This window comes from Engystomops pustulosus, chromosome 2 (assembly GCF_040894005.1).
Source record: "Engystomops pustulosus chromosome 2, aEngPut4.maternal, whole genome shotgun sequence".
Taxonomy (NCBI): Eukaryota; Metazoa; Chordata; class Amphibia; order Anura; family Leptodactylidae; genus Engystomops; species Engystomops pustulosus.
The window spans coordinates 67758257-67783732 of NC_092412.1; the positions used below are offsets into that span (position 1 = coordinate 67758257).

Here is a 25476-nt window from a genome sequence, read left to right on the forward strand (position 1 = left end):
TAAGAATAGCAAACTGTACACCATGTATGTGATAACATAAAATCACAGCAGCCTCCATGGAGGAGGGAGAGGAGTAGAAGTCCATGGAGGCAGCTGTGATGTCATGTGGTCAGATACATGCATGGGCTACAGTTTGCTATTGTTAAGAGGCTAAAGAACCTGAGATGATGTCACTCTGGTCACATGACATTTACTGTGACCAGTAAGGAGACATAAGGCATGGAAGGATTAGATGGGAGGGGCTGGTCGAGCAGGACAACTTCCCTTCTGTTACCAAGTAATATAAACTAAAAGGTGATTTATGTGGATGTAAGCAAAACAATTTTTAGCTAAAAGAAGGGGGTCACTCACTTAATAGGGCTCTATATTAAACTGTCATTGGCTGTATATGTGCAAATGTGGTGACAGGTTCCCTTTAAGGGGAATCCGTCACCATGATTTACCTAGCCAAACTAACTGCTTTGTTTTGTAGGGCTATGCCCACGTATGTCACCATGCCTTTGTTTTCATGTCCAGCTGCTCCACTCATGCCAAAATTTCAGTAGAAATATGCAAATGAGACAGAAGTGCTATTGCAGAGCTCTTGCTGGACCCAGCAGTGACGCAGTTGAAAGGGAAAGGAGAACAGAGAAGGTGCAGGGGGACGTTGTTGCTCTGAAGCGGGAGCTCTAAGGTGCTCTGCTAATGCCCCCAAAGCACTACAGCCTTATTTGCATATTCCTACAGTTAACTGTTGTCACAGAAGTAGTAGCTGGAATATAAAAAAAAAACAAAGGCATGGGTGCCTAGTGTGAACATAGTCCTGTAATGTAGCATTTAGCGTGGGTAGGTAAATTGTGATAACAGATTCTGTTCAACTTAAAGGGAACCTGTCAGCAGAAATTGATCTAATAGACCACTACCAGTATGTTGCCAAGCAGCTGCACACCTTCTATATCATGTTTCTTTCATGACCTGGTGTGGTCGTCTAATTCGGAAAGTCAACTTTGAAGTGAGATATAAACTGGATGTATAAAGTCAAGGAGGTTTTAACACTGAAATCAAGCTCTTTCTTCCTGAGAAAGCCCCTTCACTGTAATTGAGGGTCCTGCATCCAGAGACATCACTATCCAGAGTCAGAGCATAATTTCAGTGGAAAGGAGGAGGCATTCAGCGCTTCCCACCTTGACTTCAGTGTTAAACTCTCCGCCTTCTTGACTTTATACAATCAATTTACATCTCACTTCAAAGTTGATTTTCTAGATGATGCCACCACACAACAAAAACAAGACGGTATTACGCTGTTTGACAATATACTGTTAGTGGTTTATTAGGCCAATTGCTGATTACATATTCCCTTTAAGTTAAACCTGGATTTTTAGGCTCTAAAGTTATCTTCCTTTACAACTCATGGCTATTTGGAACACTAAAGCATCCTGGTGGTCCTTATGGACTGGTGGGTAAGTGTCCCTAGTACCCCAATATGAACTTGTTTGGGAATACTTTATAAGTTTTATACTTATTGGACTCCAGCTACACTTGGATCTTGCACACATACACAGTGAAGCCAAAGCTCCAGACATCAGGTCTTGTTTTTCATTTCTTGCTAGAAAATCGAAGTTTACATGAAGTTTGAAGAAGAAGAGACCGGGAGCCGGAGAGAGATCCAATATTTACATGTAGAACATCAAAGAAATGAGGACAGTTCTCCACAGCGAAGGCTTACATATGTGACGTGCAGGCTCTGGTATATAAGTGCAACATTTATTTCCATCTTGTAATGTGCAAACTTATCAAAACATTCAAACATGCCATACAAAGAATAGCGTTCTACAATGGTAGAAGGAATGACTGAAAAGACCACGGCAGAGGTGAAGGGGTAAAGTGAACCACCTCCACTTGTAGCCATTCTGTGGGATCCATCATTTCAGGAGGGATTTGTTTCTCAGCTCTGTATTCAAGACTTTTCTATCTATATTCATATTTTATAAAAGCTGTAAATTGTTTGTGTACAGTTCGGCCTCATCTTGTTATCCCATTTTTTGGAAGAAAGCAGCCATGTTGTTTAACCTCTGGGCAACACCTTTAAGAGGCTCAAAGCTATAAAATGTAATCTATGGTGGAATCTTACAGTGCCATCTCATTTATATGAACCGCATGTCCATGTAAAGTGTGTAGCTGTTCTTGAGCCTGGCTGATGGAGGAGGTTTTTTCCTGAATAAGGGATTTCTCTTGATTGTCTGGGAAACTATTTGAATGGGAAATTATTATCTTTTGGCAGGTGTGTTATAAAATATGCAGCATATTCAGAGTGTATCAGCTGCGATGGCACATGAATGATGGGCAATGTGGCACATCACCATGAAATGCAGACCGGGCACTTAATGAATTTCACAGAGTGAATCCAGTTTAGAGACTTGATGTAAGGAACCCCTTCTTTGTCATATTTTGTAAATGGGGTTTTTACCAGACAATTCTTAGATCTAGATAACAGGGACACCCTTTTGCTATGGAGACAGTGCCTGACTACTGCATAGAAGAAGCTGCAGCCATCAGACAATATTCCCCAGTCTGACTTTGTAGATCAGTTGGGGAGAAGCTTGGCTGTAGTAACACCTTGCTGTTCACTATCATCTTGTATTATCAATAATTTTGGTAGAGAGCGAACAGAACTGAGTAAAAAGTGAATACAGAGCTAAGATTTGAGCCCTCAGGCTCTGGGTTTAAGCAAACAAAATGTCTGCTTGGCTACAGGAGTTGGGTTCACTTTATACATGGGTCTCTTCCAATGCTTTTCAAGCGAAAATAAGTGTCATTTGTACTATGCTACTGTGCACATTGTTCTGCCAGTGGTACATGGACAGAAAAGAACATTACTGTACAAAGAAAACATGCTTTGACAATGGAAAAATACAGTTTTTGCACAATTCCTGCACCTTAATAGCACTCCTGATTGATCCAGCATGATGAGCCATTGCTCAAGTATTAGATATGTCAGACACAATGGTCTGTTCAGCAGCAGTAGGTTGATATTCATTACGGTGTTAACCCTGCACTTAACCACTTGGTTCCGAAACCTATTTCTATATCTAGTGTGAAGTGATGCGCATCATGAGGGCTGTTCATAGTCATAGCGAAAATATGAAGCCATAATGTAATCAAGAGCAGGAGCTGCCAAGGGGATGGAAGGAAGAGAATGACAAAGGTGAAGTGAACCATCTGCTTGACGTCAGTGAATTGTTACATGAGGCAGCAGAGCTGTATATAGGCTGCGAGGCCCCAAGGCTACAAGAGTTCCTACAGAATATTGAACTGATGCATGAAAGGACACAGGAAATTAGCTGAGCTACATACATCACACAGAAAACTTCCCGCTACACATCCTACCCTAGTGCATGTCTAATACCCACATCAGGAAGACTATCTCGTACATGGTACTACTGTCATGGACATTCGCTTATGGTATGAGAATCACTTTTCAAATTAATTTGATCTTTGTACTTTTTGAAAGTTCACATGCTCCTTTTGAAAGTTGAGTGATAATATTTTAGGTGTGGTATATGAAAAGTATTGTTTGCACATCATTTCCAATTAAGGGGCTTCCCAGATCAAACACATCGCTGCTTTATGGATAAACCTGCCCCTCGGTGTCTGTGGCCTAGGACTGGATCCCAATCATCCAATAGGATTTAATGTCTGGGGCAGGTCGGCTCTTTAGCCAATCATTGACCTAAGCAGTGACCTTTACAAAAATGGCTGTTGAGGAGAGTCAGTGACATGTCATGGGTGATGACCTGTAGTGATGACCTGCCCTGACTGGCACATCACAGGAGAACTGGGAACAAGCAGGAATATAGGAGTAAGGCCTGTTATACACATGTTCGTGAGTATGTGCCATATGGTGGCAGAATCCCACAGGCTAGGATGGGAGTCCACGCATTATATAGAAATATAATGCAAGGACGCTCCCTTTGCCAGACAAACAACTGTGCCGGAACTATAATAGTTAATAGAGTTCCGGTGTGGCTGTTCGGCTTGCAGAGGGAACGTCCTGTCCGGAAGAGGGAACTCCTGTCATCTGCTCTGTGTGCAGCCCGTGGGATCGTGCTCAATATGGAACACATTTACACATTAAAGCAGCTTTGTGGTTGACCCAGGCCCGTATGACAATATACCTTCATTTTAGTTGGTGTAGTTTTTTATCCCCCAGCATCAATAACAAGATGTGTGTCCTGTAGATAAAAGTGGTGAGCATGGCACAAGAGGGATATTGGCATAAAATATTTACCATTGTCAGGTATATAAGCATTTTTGGTAAATCTTCACACCTGTAGCAAATCCTGGAGTCAATATTATCAATCCTAAATTACAATCTGTGTTATAGCTGATTGCTAGATGGATAATTCATTTGGTTGCTTATATTCAACAGGTTCATTGAGACACCCCATTCATGTTCATAGTTTACTCCACATGCAACTACTGTACATTGCCCAAAGCTGGCCATACAGGTTTATCGGCGGTTTTGGCCAACAGCTATTCCTTGTGCCCTCCTCATACACATTTGGTTCGGTGGCTTATCTCCCTGAGAATAAAAGGATCAGACATGCTGAAATCCAATATACATGTTCCTATTTTTAAGCCTAAAATGAATGAACCTCCTAAACATTCTCCTAAAGGATCCAAAACATCTTTAACAACCGAAAATGCAAACCTTGGCCTAACATGTATAGACACCTTTATTTAAGTGTATAATGCAGAAAAAAAAGGAAATTTGCGTCCGTCTGGGCACTGTATACTTACAATTTCATCCAGAGTTTAATAACTAAAGATTCCCTTATAGAAATATGTTAATGCCTTATGTACAGACACATTTGCTTTCTGAGTGGAAGGTCTCTTTAAATTATTACGCTGCCTTTGCTTGTTTTTATGTTAAAGTGACATTTACAACACAAGTTGTAATTTAGGATAATTAAGTTATATAGACTATTTACAGAATTAGGTACATTAATTGAGGTTTAAACTGTTAAAATTGGGTTTGGATTGCAGGTTTTTTTATGGCTGAATTATTACGACTGTCACTTGTGTTTTTATGATTTACTGTGAATTGTTCTCGTTGCCAAATATCTTCCTTCATTGTGATCAGTAAACAGACAGAAATGAACACAATTGTATCGCTGCAATAGCCCTAGATTTTTAAGCAACAGAGAACAGATTTTCTACTCTTTGCTTGTGCAAAATTGCTACTTAAAGTTGATTGTGTTTGGTAAAAGTGGTTTGTTCCAATACAATGGGGGGGGGGGGGGATTTATAAACTCACTTGCACCACAATTCTTGTGGGTTTGCGCCTAAAACACTGTCTAAAATGCCTTGCACCACAGTGCCTTGCGCCTAAAACACTGTCTAAAATGCCTTGCACCACAGTGCCTTGCGCCTAAAACACTGTCTAAAATGCCTTGCACCACAGTGCCTTTTTTGGCACTTTCCCGACTTGCCCCATGAAGGGGATGGGGGGGGGGGGGCGGTTCGAGGGTGTGGCCCTTGTGAGAAAGGGGCATGGCTTGCTGGAAATCTTCCGTGCACCCAAAATTCTGACGCATAGTTTAGAACAACTAAAAGTAAGACTAAAGTCGGAACCGACAGTCTTATCCTGAACCAGAATTCATCAAGACAGTGATAAATCTGGCACAGCTAAAGACTAGTGTTTTCCAGCTAGAAACTGGCGGAGCCTGAGACACATTATTAAATCCCCCCCTATGTGTCTTTGCTATATTTATGTACAAATTATATTAGTATAAGTGATATATGGGGATTTCATAATATTTCCTAATGGGGGAAAAACTGACTCGTGTTTGTGCCAAGTGGAAGCCCTTTCTTGGTGTCAAGTATTATGCTACCTGTGCAGCAACGTTGCAAAAATCACCAGTGAAAAACGGATATTAACGTCTGTTTTTTTACAAATGATTTGCATCAGTCTGGCATAATTTTTCATTAAAAACGGATCTAACTAGGACATGCTCTACTACTTAATGGATTGATCAAATGGCCTGCTGGGTGCTGATCCGTTAAAATGTATTTCAGCTAGGTGCCATCCGTTCTAAAGATGCATGGTACAGGGCCATATTTATGCATCTGCCCCTAGAGAACCACCTGTTACCAAACACTTCTCCTAGATTTATTTAGTAAGTAGTTTTTTGGTAGTGGTGTCAGGTGGCTGCAATGGTCGCAATGCAGATTACTTCTAAAAAACATAATGGGCATTCCCTGGGTATATGAGGTGACAGATTTTATGAGCATGTCAGCAGTTCCCTCGCTAATCTAGCATTGTCCCCTAGAGAGTATGAGAGTCTGTATCCAACTAGAACTGTTCCTAGTTGGAAGAAAAGTATTTCATTGTAAAATAAAGATCATGTTATTATATGGTTCCTATAGACTCAGTAGTTTAGAACTGACTCACATGGAGCTACATCTATCATTGATATGATTTTCCATATGTGATTTCCAGTCTATCCTGGGTGCATGTGTCTGGAGTCTACATATACAAGTAAGCTATAAAACTTCCCTAAGCATATGCTCACACAGATTCTTCCACTGTAAGAGAATTTCCCCAACGGTGTGGAAATTTCTTAAAAATTCTTACTAAAAGCAATGTGAACAAACAGGCAGTCCCCAGGTTAAGTGCAATATAGGTTCTTTAGGGTTGGTCTTAAGTTGAATTCGTATGCAAGTCAGAACAGGTATATTTTATAACTAACTCCAGACAATATTTTTTGTCCATGTGACAATTGGATTTTCAAAATTTTGTGCTGCCATGGGAACAAGGATAATCAATAAAACTTCATTACAGACACCTTGCAGTTGATCATTGCATCCTGGGACTAAAGTGAAGCATCCAGAGACCTTCACCAGAGGTCACAGTGGGCAGGGGGGTCCGTCTTTAACTAGAGGTCAGGTGTCCTTAAGTCGGGGACTGAATGTATGTTTGTATATGTACCCCATGATTTGAAAAGCGCAGTGGAAGATGATGGAGCTATGTAAATAAAGATTTATTATTATTACCATAGGTTTCTTAATGAACGTGCTTGGTTTCATTTTACACATGGCTAAAGTAAAAGAGTCTTAACTTTCTGGGACTTGTTACAATCGTGGGGGGAAATAGCTAGCAGCATAAGGGTAAAAACAATGTGCTTTAAGATATATACAGATGTGCAAGAGGTAATGCATTACATTGTGACGAGTATAGGTAGTTGGCAGATTAAAGACGAGGGGTCATTGGGGATTTAAGAGCAGACATTTTTACATAGATTCAGGAATCATAAAATTATTTTAGATAGAAGCTTAGTGACCATAACTGATGGTGTGAGCTTATGCAATATAAACTATGCCTTGAGTGAAAATAGAAATGTGAAGCTGATATAGCCAGTATAGATTGAACTACATCACTCTAACATACCCACTTCTCCCTGGGTGGGCACTGGTACCCTGTACATGAGCTTCATTCTAATGAGTGTGGATCAGAATACCTACAGCAGCAATACTGGGCCTTGGGCAGTTCCTCTGCTGCAATTCTGGAACACTAGGATGTATTGAAGTGTCTTGTGTGTAAGTGCTAATGTCTGAAGGGGTGCTTCTACAGAATAACAAATTACATGCTGAGTAACTTAAGATTTCTATGATTTTTCAGCCAGGAAGGTGTCTTCCCTTTAAGCCACCCTACTAAGGCAAGATGGGTATTTTATAAATGTAGACGCCTTTCCTTTGAAAATAGTAAACCTGTATTTTTGTACTAATCTGGTTAAGAAACTCAATATCTGGCTTTACTATATATAAAATGTTTGCTGAAGCATACACATTGTAAACAAGATCTGAGGGTGACACTTTTACCTGAAGGGCAGAAATTTATGGCAATACAACACAATACCTGGTGTAGAGCAATAAGGAGGACAATTATATTACCCAATGATTTTTCAGATGGGCCAGGAAGAAGGGGAAATGGTCTTAACTCTTCGGTGGCTCATTCTGAAAACTAGGTGTTCATGCAGCTTTTTGCATGAACTGTTCTGTATACTTTTTGGATATATGAATTCTGTAGATCAAGATAGTTAAGCAGGTGAGCTGTGAGCTGGATGTTGCCCACTAAGGCCTGATTCTGGCCCACACCATCCCTGACTGCCTCTACAAACCAAGACTATGATGCCTTCTCAGGATTCTCGGCCCATACTCTGTAATGTGAACACTACCCTCTACATGTAAACTCTTAGACGCCACTTGTACATCGGTGCTACAGGGTTTTAAAACCTCTTTATGAATGCAATAAGGCCAACAGGATAGGAATTTTAAGAGATTTAGTGGCTTTTACAATGGATTCTTAGATTCCAGCATATTTCTGCCTGCAAACAACAAAAACATATTTTGTGTATGGCTTTGCTATTTACAGCCAGGTCCTGTATATGTGCAACTACCTATAAACAGCCCTTCTGCCAATACATTTAGATACCAAGCAAGTGGCAGATTAGGGGCAGGCTGCTTCCTTCCATAGTGCATTCTTGACTCTTGTTACTACCCTGGAATTTACACTTAGTGGCTGTACCTCATGGCATGCACCGCCATGCAGGAATAGTGTATGGATGTGTTTTTACGATGTGTGTAGAGAGCCCCCTCTCAGTAACTGTCCTTGGGCCAGGGACGGTTGCGCTGCCAGTTTCTGTCGTTGTGGTTCTGCTCAGAGTCTCGTTCCAGAAGACGATCCTGGGAGTCATGGCCATTAGTGTTGTGCAGTCCACTGTTGTGATGCCTGTGAGGTTGATACAGGTCCTGGTAGGCATCAGAGTATTCATCCTCCATGTGACGGGAACTTCTCTGGGATGAGGCTGTCCAGGTTTTGCGTGAGGTTTCACTGGCCTCGTCTGACTGCATTAAGCTGTCTCGCTCTAATGGTGAGTGCTCACTGGCTCGATCCGAAATAATTTGCTGGTTCTGTTGAGTAGGTTATAGACATATGAAATGCAGATTGATCAGACAAGACACTAATAAACCATAATCATTGTGATAATCTGGGGATTTCGGTAAAAAAAGGGGGTGGTATGTCATTTATAAGGAACATTCACTACTCAGATTCTTCTAGTAGATCAATAGGATTGTTGTGGTCTGATTTCTGGAGTGACGGATCATGACGTGCACACAGATGTTTGTCACTGTACCTGTAGGCCCGGGATGGCAGTAGGAGGAGTCATGAGATTTTGGCCAGTATGTGGGTGCAGTGGGTGATGTGTGGCTCTCCAGTACACTTCCATGTACTCTGCAAGATGCTCACAAGCATCTTCTAGTTGATTCTCATCCAAAATGACATCAAACAATTCCTATAGGAAGAGAAAAGTAATGATATTTATGACAAGTTATTAATATTAATTCAAGTCATGGGGTTTTTTTTCCAGACCAGATTTGAACCAACCCTGCCTTCATCCTTCATCATGGGGGAGCAGAACCTGTTATTACAGGATAGATAGGGATTTGTCTGAAAGAAGACAACCCATGTTAATGATGATCTTTTTCTGTTGGGTACCAGAAGTAATAAAACCGATTTCTACAGAAAGGTGAGGGCAAGAGAAAACATATGCAAATTTTGCAAAATCAGCGCACTGGCAAAGAGTTTGAGTTACTGGTAGTAGGCCTGGTGACTGGATTTCACAGACCAACCCCGTGCCAGGGATGGGAGTCCAGTTTCACAGATTTCTGCACATTTGCAATCTTTTTCTCAATGCCCTGATCATTCCTGAGAAATCAGTGCCATTACTTATGGAAACCATTACATTCATTTTAAACTGGTCCAGGATTCAAGGACTGAGCACGTTTGTGTGTTTTGGGCTTTGTTCTTATATTTGACAAATTAAAATATGGTATACTGTCCATAATGTATCTGGGATATAAAGACAGCTAAATAAACAGTAACATGTTTATTATCCAATTACAATGTAAAAAATGTACTAAGCAAAATGTATTCTGAATTATGGTGTAAATTAATAAATTTTGCTGCTTTTTAAAGACATTTTATAAACACTGTCTAACTGTTAGACAATATGGGTAAACCTGCCCCAGTGTCTGCGCTGGACATTATAGTCATCAAGGTCATCTGCCTACAGAGCTGTTGGGTGACAATGTTTCTTAGAATAGCAGACCTTTAAAGCTATATACCCAGGAATGAACTACAAGTGCTTGCATTTTATTTCCCTTTAATCAGCATGCACACTGCCATACAGAACAGATAAAAGAGCTTGGTCAGGGTCCCCTGACAATACGAAAGAAGAATATGTAGGCCAATTCCTGAATCTTCAAAACTATTTGCTGCAGATCTATTGAAGCTTTTTTTCTTGTAAAAAGCAACATAAAATGGTGACGATTCAGCAAGAGCCAGAACCCGCAGCCTGCAGCAATTTCTGCCATTTAGAACATATTCATGATTAGTAAAATAATGTGTAGACTTTAAGTGACATTGTTATAAGTCTCTTCTGCTCATCTGAATGGAATTGTTTTGGCGGCCTACACACATACACTCACCGGCCACTTTATTAGGTACACCTGTCCAACTGCTCGTTAACACTTAATTTCTAATCAGCCAATCACATGGCGGCAACTCAGTGCATTTAGGCATGTAGACATGGTCAAGACAATCTCCTGCAGTTCAAACCAAGCATCAGTATGGGGAAGAAAGGTGATTTGAGTGCCTTTGAACGTGGCATGGTTGTTGGTGCCAGAAGGGCTGGTCTGAGTATTTCAGAAACTGCTGATATACTGGGATTTTCACTCACAACCATCTCTAGGGTTTACGGAGAATGGTCCAAAAAAAAAAAAAAACAGTGAGCGGCAGTTCTGTGGGCGGAAATGCCTTGTTGATGCCAGAGGAGAATGGGCAGACTGGTTCGAGCTAATAGAAAGGCAACAGTGACTCAAATCGCCACCCGTTACAACCAAGGTAGGCAGAAGAGCACCTCTGAACGCACAGTACGTCGAACTTTGAGGCAGATGGGCTACAGCAGCAGAAGACCACACCCGATGCCACTCCTTTCAGCTAAGAACCGGAAACTGAGGCTACAATTTGCACAAGCTCATCGAAATTGGACAGTAGAAGATTGGAAAAACGTTGCCTGGTCTGATGAGTCTCGATTTCTGCTGCGACATTCGGATGGTAGGGTCAGAATTTGGCATCAACAACATGAAAGCATGGATCCATCCTGCCTTGTATCAACGGTTCAGGCTGGTGGTGGTGGTGTCATGGTGTGGGGAATATTTTCTTGGCACTCTTTGGGCCCCTTGGTACCAATTGAGCATTGTTGCAACGCCACAGCCTACCTGAGTATTGTTGCTGACCATGTCCATCCCTTTATGACCACAATGTACCCAACATCTGATGGCTACTTTCAGCAGGATAATGCGCCATGTCATAAAGCTGGAATCATCTCAGACTGGTTTCTTGAACATGACAATGAGTTCACTGTACTCAAATGGCCTCCACAGTCACCAGATCTCAATCCAATAGAGCATCTTTGGGATGTGGTGGAACGGGAGATTCGCATCATGGATGTGCAGCCGACAAATCTGCGGCAACTGTGTGATGCCATCATGTCAATATGGACCAAAATCTCTGAGGAATCCTTCCAGCACCTTGTTGAATCTATGCCACGAAGAATTGAGGCAGTTCTGAAGGCAAAAGGGGGTCCAACCCGTTACTAGCATGGTGTACCTAATAAAGTGGCCGGTGAGTGTAGGTCATCATAGCAACACCATATGAATAGAATAGTGGCAAGATCTCTGATGTGCTTGAATATACCTTTATCTTCCATCTGCAAATGGACTTTTCAATTTTTATCTCTTTTTATGATACTTTACAGCTTTGCAGAAGACACTAGACACAGTATAATGAATATTAAGATACAATTGAATGATACAGGATCTTAAACTGCAGTACATATTGTGCACTACAAATATATTTATTAGTTACAGCTCCTTCTCTCTTACCGGAGGGCACTGTATTAATTTGTCGGCTGCCAGCATCTGGACATTGAGGTGTTTAACTTGCGATTTCCCCCTGGATTTTATTAGTCTCTGCAGCACCTGACAGAAGCAAGCAGAGATTACTGAGGACAGAGTGTTTCGTCCAGTGGTCTGGCACACAGGTCAATGCATCAGTTATACTTTTATCATGTACAAAAGGGAAATGTATTTCTCCACTAGAGAAGGCGCTTTGCTGACAACAGAGCCATAAACTGTTAATATCTGGGCAAATGTCCACCAAGAAGCAGCTTTGTCTGTTCCACATTATTAGGTGCATTATTTCTAGCTTTAGATGTGTTGCTTACTTTGTGCAAAATTTTATTGTTAATAAAGCTTTTAGAGTAAGAAAATATACAGGACTATAAATCACTGCAAGGGTTTCTACAGCAATTCGTGCAACAAAGTTCATTAAGTTCTGCTTAGTTTTACCCAACTCTTATTTTATTTAACTCTATCTTAATTCTTTTTTCTTCTATTTTATTTTTTTTTTATTTTTTTATTGAAATATAAAAGTATAGAAGAGTAGGTGCAAATGAGCACATAACAAGACAACAATTGTAGTGAAGATTTACAAGCAGCAAACATAATGGGGCACATTTACTTACCCGGTCCTGTCGCGATCCCGCATTGCGTTGTCCAGCGAGAATTCGGGTCCGGCGCAATCCACTAAGGTTGTGCGTCCAATTGCAGGTGTCGCTTCCGTGCCGAGGTCCGCCGGAGTTCACCTTCTTCTTCCAGGTGCATGTGAGTGCGTGATCTTGCGACACATTTAGTTTTTTAAATTCTGCGTTTTTTCAGAATCTGTCGGTTTGTCTGACGGCCACGCCCCCGATTTCTGTCGTGTGCAAGCCGGCGCCGATGCACAATCCCATTGCGTGCGCCAAAAACCTTGGGCAATTCTGTGCAAAACGGAAATATTCGGGAAAACCAGACGGAATCGCAGTCCGTGGACCCTTAGTAAATGTGCCCCAATGAGTGTGGATGTCTCACAGTAATGAGAGCAATGATGTCCATCCTAAAGAGCCCTCATAACTGGTTAATACATAAGTAGGATGAAAATCAATGTGAAAATAACAAGAATAGCATAAAGTGAAGAATAGAGTACGTGAAGAGGAGAAGGAGGGAGGAGGGGATCTTATGAGGAAGAGCCAAGTAAAAGTTCTTAGAGAGAGAATAGTCCCACCATCTAAACCTGCTGCCAATCATTCAAGATTGGTGTTTTTATGTACCAATTCAAACTCCGCTGGACCACAAAACAAATAATGGCCCCTTTTTTCCAGGCCGCAGCTATAGTATGTTTGGTAGCCAAAAAAGAAAGAGGGGAATAAGCTGCTGTGAAACACAAGGGGAAACTAACAATGTTGCAGAGCATTAATGGCTCCAAGTATCAGATCCTGGGGTTGTGACCCTCAACAGAATTTGAATGAGAATTAAAATGATATTTGATAAGTTCAGCATCCAGTGACATCTTGACTTACCTTGGGTGATGAAACTTTGACATATACAATAATGGGGGCCAGGGAGGTTTTGCTCAGCTGAGCAGGATGGTTGATTGTGTCTGCATCCAGGATAACTAGTTGGAGCGTCTTGGCCAATTCAAATATCCTCTCGATTTCGCTTTGTACCTCAGCTGAAGGGTAGAATATTCAACATTAACAGGAAATATCACATAACTGAAGAGTTTTTTGATTATTATTATCACTTTAATATGGTGTTAATAACTTCCAACATACAAATATAGGCGCATATGTTGGTTCATTTCTGAATCCAGTTTTACTTTTTATTTTTGGGTCATCCCTTAAGCATTCCTGAAAATTTCCCCATGTGCAGTTATTGGGGACCTTAAAGGAGACTATATTCCTGCCAAAAAATGAAAAACAGTGTTTTTCAAAGAATAATACCTACCCCCAAAATAAGCCCTCGCATGATTTTTCAGTATTAATGTATATTTGAAGTAAGCCCTACTGTACAAATAATCCCTAGTTACAGTTAATTAAAAAAAAGTTCAGACAGCTATATATGTAAAAAAGTAAATAATAAGGATGGCTAGTACTGCAGTCACACACACAGGTTTGGTAGTCCAGATGGCATCACTGCACTTCCGGACCCGAACATTGTGGCTGCTTCTGGGGAACTTCTACATTTGGTTGCAGTAGAACGGCAAGGGACCTAACAAGGAGGTGCATTTGACACAAGGGATGCATATATGTGTGTGAGGGCACCCACCATCAGCACTTGCCAGCTCTATTGTTTTAGGTCTGATAAGTGTGAGTTTTGCAGGGGGACCTGCTTTTCTTGGGGAGTAGATATTGTTATACTTTGAATAAATGTATATCTTTGGTTCACAAATAATGTGTATTGTTGTTTGTGGAAAAAGATAAGACATCCCATGAAAATATGCCCTTAGGCTACATTCACACGAATGGGCACACACCGGTGCCGGGGAGAGGAGCAGGGGATGAGCGCTGCTCACTCCAGCCCCTCTCCATAGGAATACACGTCGCCGTATTCCGTCGAAAGATAGGACATGTCCTATCCTTCTACGGGCTACGGAACAGTATGGTGCAGCACCTGGGTGGCAGCGTACCACTCCCGTACGGCGCCGTGAGGCCATAGAAGTGTGTTCCCCATACGTTCGTGTGAATGTAGCCTTACTCATATTTCAGAGCAAAAATATTATAAGATCCTGTCTTATTCACAAAGCAACATGGGTGTTGGACTATTTTCATATAATCATTTTATATCCACATTTTGATGTATTAAAAGTGATATTCACGTTTCTGCAAATTAATGTTATTGTTTGCAAGATGAAAAATTATACATTTTTCCAATATACTTTCTGTATCAATTCCTCTTTCTAGATCTCTGTTCGCTGTACAAAAGCTTCTATGTTTACTTCCAGTGGACAGAAATCTGACAATAGACACACTGGTGCACGGCTCATTACATCATCAGAGCTGTGTGATATAACGAGCTGTGCACCTGTGTGACCATGGGCAGATTTCTATCCACCGGAAATAAACACAGAAGCTTTCTATAGCAGGACAGCAAGCAGAGATCTAGAAAACCATGGAAATGGTACAGGAAATGGTACAGAAAGTATATTGAAAAATTTTTTAAACTTTTCATTATCCAAACAAGAACAATGATTTGCTGTAATGGGAATACCCCTTTAAATTCTGCCTATTCTAAATCCAATCCAAAATGCTTATGCTATTACGTTATAAAATTATCTCCATTTAGATGTTAAATATCCTCCTAAATGAGAAAATGTTATTCTCACCGATGCTGGAGCGGGTGCTTGATCGTTCAATGATGGCTCTCCTGCCTGGATTATTGAGTACAGAACGCTTGGCTAGAGACAAGTCAGCTGTGACTCTAGTGATGGAGATTCTGAAAATGTACAAGAAATACTATAAGCAGATCCTTTAGCTGTGTTAGTGCTAGTTCTTTAATTCAGAGAGCTATGAAACATATACCCCACATCTCCACTTAAAGGGGTTTCACAAAATGAATATGTATTACTTTTGGGGGGTGCTGGAGGTGATCACTAGAAATGGTTATGTGGAGTCCCCCCTTCTGCAATGACTATCCCCCCATTATTAACTATTTACCACTATCAGGAATCTCAGGCCCTCTTTGATCTTACCTGCCATCAAATCTGTGCTTTAAAAAGTCAAAGAGGGCTTTCTGCATCATGTCAGTCACCTAAAGGAGAAAAAGGGACCATGAAGGAGACGAGATCATTACGCAGCCAATACGCAGTATATTTATGGAGACTGCATTGGAGTTTATGGGGCTGTGACAAGGCTGAATTTAAATTTGTAAAGCATTTGGAAAGAAGTCAGAGTATAAAAGTATTAATTTCTCTTCCATACACTGCAGCTGCCATTTGGCTCCAGAAATTAGATTTTTTTTTTGTTTGCATCTCCTGACGTATCCTTAAAGCTAACTATTTCATTGCCGCTCTTTAAACGTTGGCTACATTTTACATCTAGACCGCTCGGGTGTTGGTCCATTCTAAGGTAGATGAAAATGAGATATTTAACAAACAACAAAGAGGCAAAAGGGGTGCTCTTTTTATGTAATCACAGACAAAAGCGAATTCACATGAGGAAGATCTGATGGAGAAATTTCTTTCCTAGTCTTCTAAAAGGGATTGGCAGGCAACCCCATGCACGGTGCAGAATCTACCCTAACTAGATATGGCGGAAGTATCTGAAACAAATTTACCATCATAACATGGGTAGAGTGGGTTAGCCAGCATGGACTCACCAGTAGCTAAACCACTGCTACGTACAGAACCAGGAGCGGATACAATTTAATAAAATCTTATTCAAATACTGCACTAAAAACCTTGTGGCCTTCATGCCTACTTATGATGTAGGCCCTTACTGCAACTTCGAACTTTTTTTTTGTGAAAAATTATGGAAAATTACAGGCAGTCCCTGGGTTACGTACAAGATAGGTTGTGTAGGTTTGTTCTTAAGTTGAATTTGTATGTAAGTTGGAACTGTACATTTTATAATTGTGACAATTTTTTTTTGGTCTCTGTGACAATTACCAGATGTTAGTAACTTGTGATCGTCTTTAAGATCGGTGTTCTTATGTTGGGGGCCGCCTGGGTATTAGGGGAAGCTTTGCGTTACATTACTCCTGTTATATAGTAGAGAATATCCTATTCAGAACTTTTCTCTCTGACCTGTGTGAACAATGGAAGTAAATAGGTCAGTTATGTCACGCCTTTTATACTACCGTAATAACTGATATTTATGATTGTACTGAGGCAGATGATGACTTTTGTACGCTGTTATGTAAAATAAAGACCTAAAAAACTAAATAGGTCATCAAAAAAAAAAAAGAGCTTCATCGAGAAGTCCTGAGACCTGGGGGTGGTTTTAGTGGGTTGACCATAAAAAGTCAAAATAAAAAAAAAAACAGATGGAAATCAGTTGTGAAAAATTTAAGTTAACTGCAGATAACGGCAGAAATGGCGGTGGTGTAAACAGTCGAGTTATCATGAATGAGCGATTATCATGAATATATCCATCATAAAGACATTACAGCAGCCTAATTCAAAGATAACAAGCATTTTCTAAGCCTGAATTATTTAAGAGGTCAATTAATGGCAAAGGTCTCTGAAATCCTAATAGGCAGTTTAATTTATTAATAATTCTATCTAATCAATACTGAACCACAGATTTACACCGTGTAATGTCATTTTAATGAAAGCAGTACCCTGGAAATGGCAAGATGCAAATAAGTAGAACTATTACTCCTAGTCCAATACATGACACATGGGTGTTTCCCAGGGCAGTAATTGGGATCCTCCTGGAAGAAGAGTTACAATGTGCACACATGTGTGGTGTGAGAGCCGCAGAGAAGCTTGTCCTTGTCGCACCTTAGTATGCTTCTTGTGAATAAGACGCAGCAATGAGGCCTGACTCAGCACATGCCTTTCATATGCAATTGCTTATTGAACTTCAAGGGGACAGAGCTGAGTAAGTGACTCATGATAGATGACTTGCAATTAGGAAATTAACACAATGACAAAGCTGAGTAGTTTTTGCACGGCTTAAGAGGGAACTCCATTTCTTACTCCATTGGACTGATTTCTTCAGTCAATCAGTTGCCCTGTAGGTGTCCTGCACTACGCACCCAGCTGTGGGGGAGATACAACATAGCAGGTGGGCATTTGTTACATGTGAGCTGCAGGAACTGAATACTGCTGGTTCATAGAAGAATGAGGGAACGACTATGATATAAAGAGTATAAATGGTGGAGAGCGCCATGCTACTCCTTAGAGGGTGCTACATTTTATTTTAGTCACCTTTTAGACTATATGAGGTGAAGAGGCTCTTGTATATGTATATGGAAGTGCCCTCAAATATAGGAATATTATTTACTGCATTGGACGAAAAATGTCCTATTCGCTATGGATAATCCAAAATGATTGTCCAAAAAAGTTTTCCTTATCATAAAGCTTGTTTTCTTGTATCTTGGAATCAGTGGCGTATTAAGGGCACAATGAGGCAGGGGCGGTATAAAGATTGTGGGCCCTCCACCAGTTAAAATCTACTTTTTAGTACTATAAGATACTCATACAGCACTAGAACTAATTCTACAATATAAATATATTACCAGCGCCGACATCATAACCATAGCGGGCACCAGTTCCTGAAGCGGATGCCCCTTATGGTCATAAATCAGCGCTGCGCCTCTGTATACACAGACGTACAGAGACTGGCGGTATTGGGAAGCACATTGCTGGACCAGGTAAGTATCATTTCTTGTTTTACAGCAAATTCTGCCCCGCCGACGAACCACTGTTAAAGACAGGATAACTCCTTTAAACGTGCTTTCAGAGAAGTTTGTTACTGCATGTATCACTAACAAATCTTACAAGCATATTAAAAATATGCAAAAATAGCACCTAAATGGAAGCACAATAAAGGATATCATCTAGGAAAATGGAATTTATTGGGAACCATTTGTATCTGTGATTACACGCTACTGGGCTTACTTTTATTTTTTTAACTGTTCTACTCCTATAATGGAACAGACCAAAGGAACCCCCAGTGCTAGAGTGAGTTTACTGTGGGTCCCACATACAGTACATAAACACAACCATTACATATAAAAAATCCAAGGCCCAACCTTATATAAAGACACTCAAAAGGCTAATCATACATACACAGAGATATTTAATTCATCCTTAGGGTGTGAGGGGGGTTTTGCATAAAATAGCCATGACAGGGCTATTTGAGATGATAAACTAGGGAATATTTTACGACCGGAGACTGTTTTAGTTATTGGATTTTGAATGCTGCTACGTGAGTTCATTGCAAAGGGGCCTACTGGGGCTCTGTCACTATGGGGCCTACTGAGGCTCTGTCACTATGGGGCCTACTGAGGCTCTGTCGCCCATGGACCTACTGAATCCTGGAGCCGACCCTGCTTATTGTATAATGTAAGCGGGGCGGGAGACCGGAGGAAGCCGCCTGGAAGCTCTTGATGTCTCCTCTTCCTTTCTTCCCCTTGTTCCTAATGCCACCTCTGCTACAGACCCTGGGATTACTGCAGGATTTGCTAGGAGGAAGCCACTGGCCAGCATAGAGAGTTTTGCCTGAAGTCCTACAGTAGGCCCCGAGGTGGTGGGTAGGGCCTCTATCCTGAACAGAGGAAACAGTTTCCTCCCACTCAGAGGCTGCTGCAGCAGCACAGGCCAGTATGCAGTTACGTTCTCTGGAGTTTCTGCTCTACAGTAGATGGACGATTAGAGCAGCCATGGGCCCCCTGGGAACATGGGGCCCCTGGCTACCGCCCATGACACCATAGTGAGCATCTGCCATTGCTTGGAATATCTCAAGACAAGAGAAATGGTAAGAAATGACACATATTCTACAAGAGTGATAAGAATATAACAATGAGTAAAAATAAACTGTAGTATAAACTACAAAGGATTTCCAATCACATTCTGCGGTTTAAGGACGAAAACATTGCATTTATTGTTTTTATCTTCCTCTGCCATAAAGCACATGCAATGGCATCGCTGGGCAGCGGCGGCGAGTCTTTAATGTTTAATGACATTCTGCCAGCAAATCCGACTGAAGATTATTGACTTTGACTCAATGCAAAGCTGATCTCACTGATAGATGAGGGAGAGATCAGGCTCTCAGTGTGCAGCACTACCACAGAGAAACAGAAGCCTGCTCACTCAATTGGCTAGTCCTGACAATTATACCACTGAAATAATACATCAGCGTCCCATACTATGATAACAGCACTGCATTACTACTCTGACTTTGTGGTATGTAAATTAGAAGTGGTTAATGTGACAAGTGATGACCAGGGTGACCACCATTCATTTCACTTTTATGGGACTGAAAAAGATCTACCACCTACTTCAGCTCAACACAAGTGAATGGAGCAGTGGTTACGCATGAGTACTACCATTCATTTAACCCATTTACGTGACTGTGTGCTGTTCCTGAGGTCAGACGCTCATACTTCTGCTGTCATAGGGAATAGTTGATAAAATTCACTAAAAAGGACCAAGTGTAAATTGCTTAAAGGACATCTATCACCAAATAACTGGTGATAGTGTCCTAATTAGAATGCTCGTTCGGTCTAGGGGATGGGGGGAGTGCATCTTGCATCTTTATTTAAGAAATATTAAGATTGTAAAATTGCTCAGACTGCCAATGGCCGAGCGCCTCGGCTTTTAATTTATGCACGCCCCTGCTGGAAGCCTTCTCCTGCTCCAAGCTGGGAAATTTACGATCTGGCCAGTGACGTCAGAGTGGGGACGTGGAGAGATTGTGCGCTCTCCTAGTTATATATATGTATATATACACATCTATATATTATGAGTTAATTCATCTCTAAACAGGTGTAATATATTTTGAAGGGGTGGATGGAATTTATGGGCTACCACCAACCCCAGCTCTCCAGAGAATTACAATCCCATCTTCACTAGTTGTTTGAAGGTTGAGCATGCATCGGTTGGTCGGAGATAGCCAAGAATTGAAAGAAGTGGCAGGGTGAATGAGGAATTGAATGAAGTGGCAGGGTGAATGAGGAATTGAATGAAGAATTGAAGGAAGTGGCAGGGTGAATGAAGAATTGAATGAAGTGACAGGGTGAATGAAGAATTGAATGAAGAATTGAAGGAAGTGGCAGGGTGAATGAAGAATTGAATGAAGTGACAGGGTGAATGAAGAATTGAATGAGGTGGCAGGATGAATGAAGAATTGAATAAAGTGGCAGGGTGAATTCTCATCTTGTTGCTCCACCCACTAGTCAGAACTGGACTTACAATCTCTTCGGAGCTGGGGATCCTCACCGATCAGCTAGTTATCCCCAATCCCATGTTTTAAACATGGAACACTTATCCTCTGCTGAGCCCAACTTTTTTTTATCACAGGACACTGGGTTGTAGTATAGCAAAGAGTAGAAAAGCAGCACTCCGTGACAATCAGGTGTTTATTTCACCAGTGGAGAATTACAGGGTTGTAGTATAGCTGTAGTACCAAGCACAGTTACCATACTATATACAGCGGTGTGCTTTCCTGGATAAGAATAGACGGCAAAGATATTCTGATTTTACTACTCCTGGACAAGCCTTTTCAGTACAGAGCCTGTTCGGAGGCCTACAGACAAGCAAGTAAAATAGGAACAAGGTCCTTTGCAGATTCACAGTTCATAAAAGCCCAATGCAGCCATAACAATACAAATCTATTGTTACAACCAGGCAGAAAAGGACAAATACCAACCTACTAATGAGATTACATCATACTGCACAATTGAGAAAAAGCTGAAACCTCTCCTCGCCTGGCTGGATCTTGTACTTGGCTCAAAAGTTTAAGTGGAACCACAAAATGATGCCCATAAGATAGTGTATGGTTTGGATCTGTATTGTAATAAACCTCAGTATAGGTCAATGATATCATTGGCACCTATTGTGTAGATGTAGATCAGAGGGAAGAGACACTGTTTAGATTTTTTTGCTGTTTAGAATTTTTGCCTTCTTGCTAGTATTCCCACATGGACTATAGTGAACCATTTAAAGCAATATCTTTGCTGATACAGTGTATTCCAGGTTCCTAAGAAGCAAGCTGATGCTATGAAAAAACTGCACAGAGAGCAAACTGCTGAGGCGGAATTACAATGTAACATCCACACTGTGATTTGTTTTTTGGATCAACCATTTTATTTAGCTTTCTTCCAATTTTCTAGTTTATTGAATACAACAAATAACTAAATGTTTTCTACACTGAAAGAATTTAATCCTTGGATTCTTATTCATGTAGTCAATATTACAATTCTGCCCACAGACAAACCCGATAGAGAATTTAGCTTATAACTATAGTCATTTTTTATGTCCCTAGCATCTCTATAGTGCTTCAAATCCAAAATGGTAAAATGGAGGTGCCACATAATAAACATCTACATAGGAATTAACTACATGTAATCCTACTACTCATTCCTGTCTGTAGATAAGTGTGCAGGGGGCTCTAGATTCAGGATTTGTGGCGCCGTTCTTCATGAATCTGGTGCCCCCTGCACTGCTCCAGCAGAGTGCACCTTTAACATGTCTTTAACAATGTGTGGCACAGTCGGACTGTGCACTGGAAAACCATTGATGTGTTGGGTTTGGTATAGTGCAGCGGCAACACAGATGTGTCGACATATGTGTCTCGGACACTTCTTAAATACATGTGCACAAAAAATGAACGTGGAAAGTCCAACACAAAACAAGGGCAAGGGCCTTAGTAAATGTGCCCAATGAATCTAATTCTTCCATCAGCTGTTTCTATTTTATTATTTTTTACATAGTAAGGTTTGTAAAGATGAAAAGTTTATTAAATGTTTATGCAAAATGACCAGTGGAGCCATGACTGGGAAAATCCAGTGTCTTATATGTGAAGACAGAGACCTCAGACTGGGTCATGAGTAAGTGGTTATAAGCAGGAACATCATTTTCACATGAATCCATTGTGCATAACAAATATACATTTCCATATGAAACTCTGGGTTCACAACACGTTGTAAGGACACGTCAGGAGGATTCAGACTGTTCACTACAATGTATGGCACAGACATATCCCACTGTATGCCTATGTAGTTCAGGTCAAATTTCATATACATTTTATTATAAAATTTGTCTTCTGAACACAGCAAAACATCATCATACACACAAGTGCCTCCATATCTCCATCAACTCCTCATATTGCTTCATTGAAAAATTAAAAACTTCAGTATGACTGTACCTCATAACCTTTGAGTGAAGGTCCAACAAGGACCACGGGGCGCATCGACGGGACAACATCATATGGTGCAACATGCTCTGTCTGAAAGACAAACATATCCATTTAGCAAGACTCGCTCAAGCATTGTGCAAAGTAACAGATGTGTGCTAAGTGCCCCATGGAAGGTCTGCCAACATCCTGCCATAGCAATTAGGGCCTTATGGGTACAGTACATAATTAACACTGCACAAGACACATCTAAACCCTGCTCTATATGCCTAAGTATATGCCAAGGCCTTGCCAAGAGGCAAGTGGAAGGTATATATACTATATATATATATGCATACATATACACACACCGTATATACCATATATCTATTGGTCAAAATAATTCCTCCCTATATGTAAAAATACTGCATTTTGGATTATAGTCTAATGCTGCTGGCCTATTTTTCAACATGTGCAAAAAATAAATGATTCATCTTAATAAAACTGTAATAAAAGAAGTGCATATCCTTATTCACATGCGTAAAGCCAAGGAGTTATAATCATTATTCTGTATATTTAAGGGAAGAGGTCAGCTTTCCAACGTACGCACATACAGCAGTTGTGTACTGGGGCTAAAAGAACGTTACCCTGCTTCCAGAACAACAGAAATTAGTTTACCTCTGAGCTTCTGGGATAATGTGATAAGGTGCCAGCACGCGTTGGACAATACCGTACTGACCATCAGGAGCTGAATGTGAATCAGCTTTAAAGGAACACTGGTTAAAACATCAACCATTCCATGGTGTTTTTATATTTCCCCTATTTCTACATATGTAAAGGAGTTTCGCTTACTACTATTTTACAACAAATTTATCACATTGAACTATAAAGTAGCTATTATTTCCATGACTTGAGTTTTTCTGCCGAATATCTCAGTAAGGCTACCTGTACAGAATGTGTGCAGCCCATGTGTCATCGCTATGTAGGACCCGCACACGTGCCGATGACAGTAGAAATGACTGCCCTATTCTGCGGGAATAGGACCTGCTCTGAGTTTTGCAGCCTTGGTAGTCAGCTCATACACAGGGCCATGGAAACCACATTGATGTGTATGAGCCCCTGTTAATACATGTGGACCTGTGTTAGCACATGTCCATAGAAGAGGTTTGCGTGGAAAGGCCTTAGCAACAGAATAGGGATACGTTTTTGATGGTAGGAAGTTGACTGCTGGGACCTCAGCATGTACCACTATGCAATGGAGCAGTGGTTAAAGCGGCATGGCGCTGCTCCATTCATCTTAGTGGGGCTTCATCAAATATTGAAAAAAATGATGGATGGAAATGCAGCCAATATCCAGCTTGGTTTTTTTGTGGCCTGTCCACAGCCGTGTGAAACCAACCTAATAAGATAGCGTTTGCAGAAATATCGTATTGTGTCTCCTATGCTTTCAGGACTGTTATGCCCTGGTAGGTGAAAATTCTGTGACCAGCTACAGCCCCACGACTGTAGTCAAGAGCTAACTTAGCATTTTTCACCTATAGTAACTTTATAAGCTCCCATATACCAGAGAATCACTAACTACTTCCATTATTTTTAATGCTTTCACAGCTATATACTTTTTATACTTTGATATGCTATCTTCATAAAGAAAACTCACCTGTTTTTGCTTCTGTTTGGCTTATGGGGGAGAAAAGCATTGATATTAAATATGTTAGTCACAAAACAGATGTGCAAAGGTAAAATAATGTTACTTAGAAGGTCCTACTGAAAGCTAACCCAATGCTAGATGGACAAATATTGTAGTATCAATTAACTAAAATCAAGTTCCCTTTTGGTGACATTTATAGTATGAGACCTAATAAGAGAAATAGGATATATGTTCTTTTCCTTCAAAAGTTTTCAACATGGATGAACAAAGATAAGTGCAGTGATTGGATACTCTATACCTCTATGCATCCATTGGAAGTCCTCCCTTATGGGTACATTCATCTGGAAGGTCTGCTATGAAGATTTTAAAAAATCCAATCTTAGGGTGTATACCTCAACCAAACCGTCAGCTTGTAGATGCCAATAAAAAGAAAAGTAGGGTCACTTTGCTGACCAAACTCTGCCAATTGCATTTAGGAAATGCGACTCTATGGAAATGGAATGTATGGTGATACTTGAAAATTGTAACCTGCAATAAAGAGCTATTCAAGTACCTTTTATCAATCACTTATCCTTGGAAAAAAATGATTTACATCAGATCAGCGGTGGTGAAACACCCAAGTAAATCAGTGATTTGCTGTATGCGCTTCACAGTCCCACATCCATCAGTCACATTTGCAATACCAAGATAAGCCACTAAACAATGTATGGCACTGTGCTTGGTATACTGTGAAAAGGCCCAATTGAACCAAAAGAACCCAATTTGTCTCCAATGATCTGAAATTTATCACCAACCGTCTCCTTGTAGTGTAGCGCTAAAAACGCAACTGATCCATTGTGATGCTGTGTCTGGTACATTGAATTCTGCCATTAAGGAATATTCATGCAATCAATGCAGGTTCTGGCCAATGACCATATAATATTGATGCCATATGTTACCAATAGACAAAATCGTTGTAACCCTTTTTCATGGTTGACAATAAATGGCTCTTATCAATTAAGTAGATATAACACAGGGAAATGATAAACACTGTGGCTATTTATTCTTTTCCTCTTGGAAAATCTC

General features: G+C 40.7%; 1 protein-coding gene across 4 annotated transcripts in view; it reads right to left on the reverse strand.

Annotated features, from left to right (window-relative positions):
• Nucleotides 1-1727: 1727 nt before the first annotated feature.
• Nucleotides 1728-25476, reverse strand: part of CACNB3 (calcium voltage-gated channel auxiliary subunit beta 3) — a 119293-nt gene continuing 95544 nt past the window's right edge. For 3 of the 4 annotated variants that reach the window (XM_072135152.1, XM_072135151.1, XM_072135150.1), the window contains exons 6-13: nucleotides 24421-24440; nucleotides 22797-22877; nucleotides 15674-15732; nucleotides 15308-15417; nucleotides 13503-13654; nucleotides 11989-12084; nucleotides 9177-9335; nucleotides 1728-8952 (exon numbers count right to left, since the gene is read on the reverse strand). In XM_072135152.1, the coding sequence (XP_071991253.1) occupies nucleotides 8638-8952; nucleotides 9177-9335; nucleotides 11989-12084; nucleotides 13503-13654; nucleotides 15308-15417; nucleotides 15674-15732; nucleotides 22797-22877; nucleotides 24421-24440 (992 nt within the window). In that variant the 3' untranslated portion in view covers nucleotides 1728-8637. The remainder of the gene's footprint in view (nucleotides 8953-9176; nucleotides 9336-11988; nucleotides 12085-13502; nucleotides 13655-15307; nucleotides 15418-15673; nucleotides 15733-22796; nucleotides 22878-24420; nucleotides 24441-25476) is intronic. The other variant, XM_072135153.1, reaches the window with a different exon arrangement.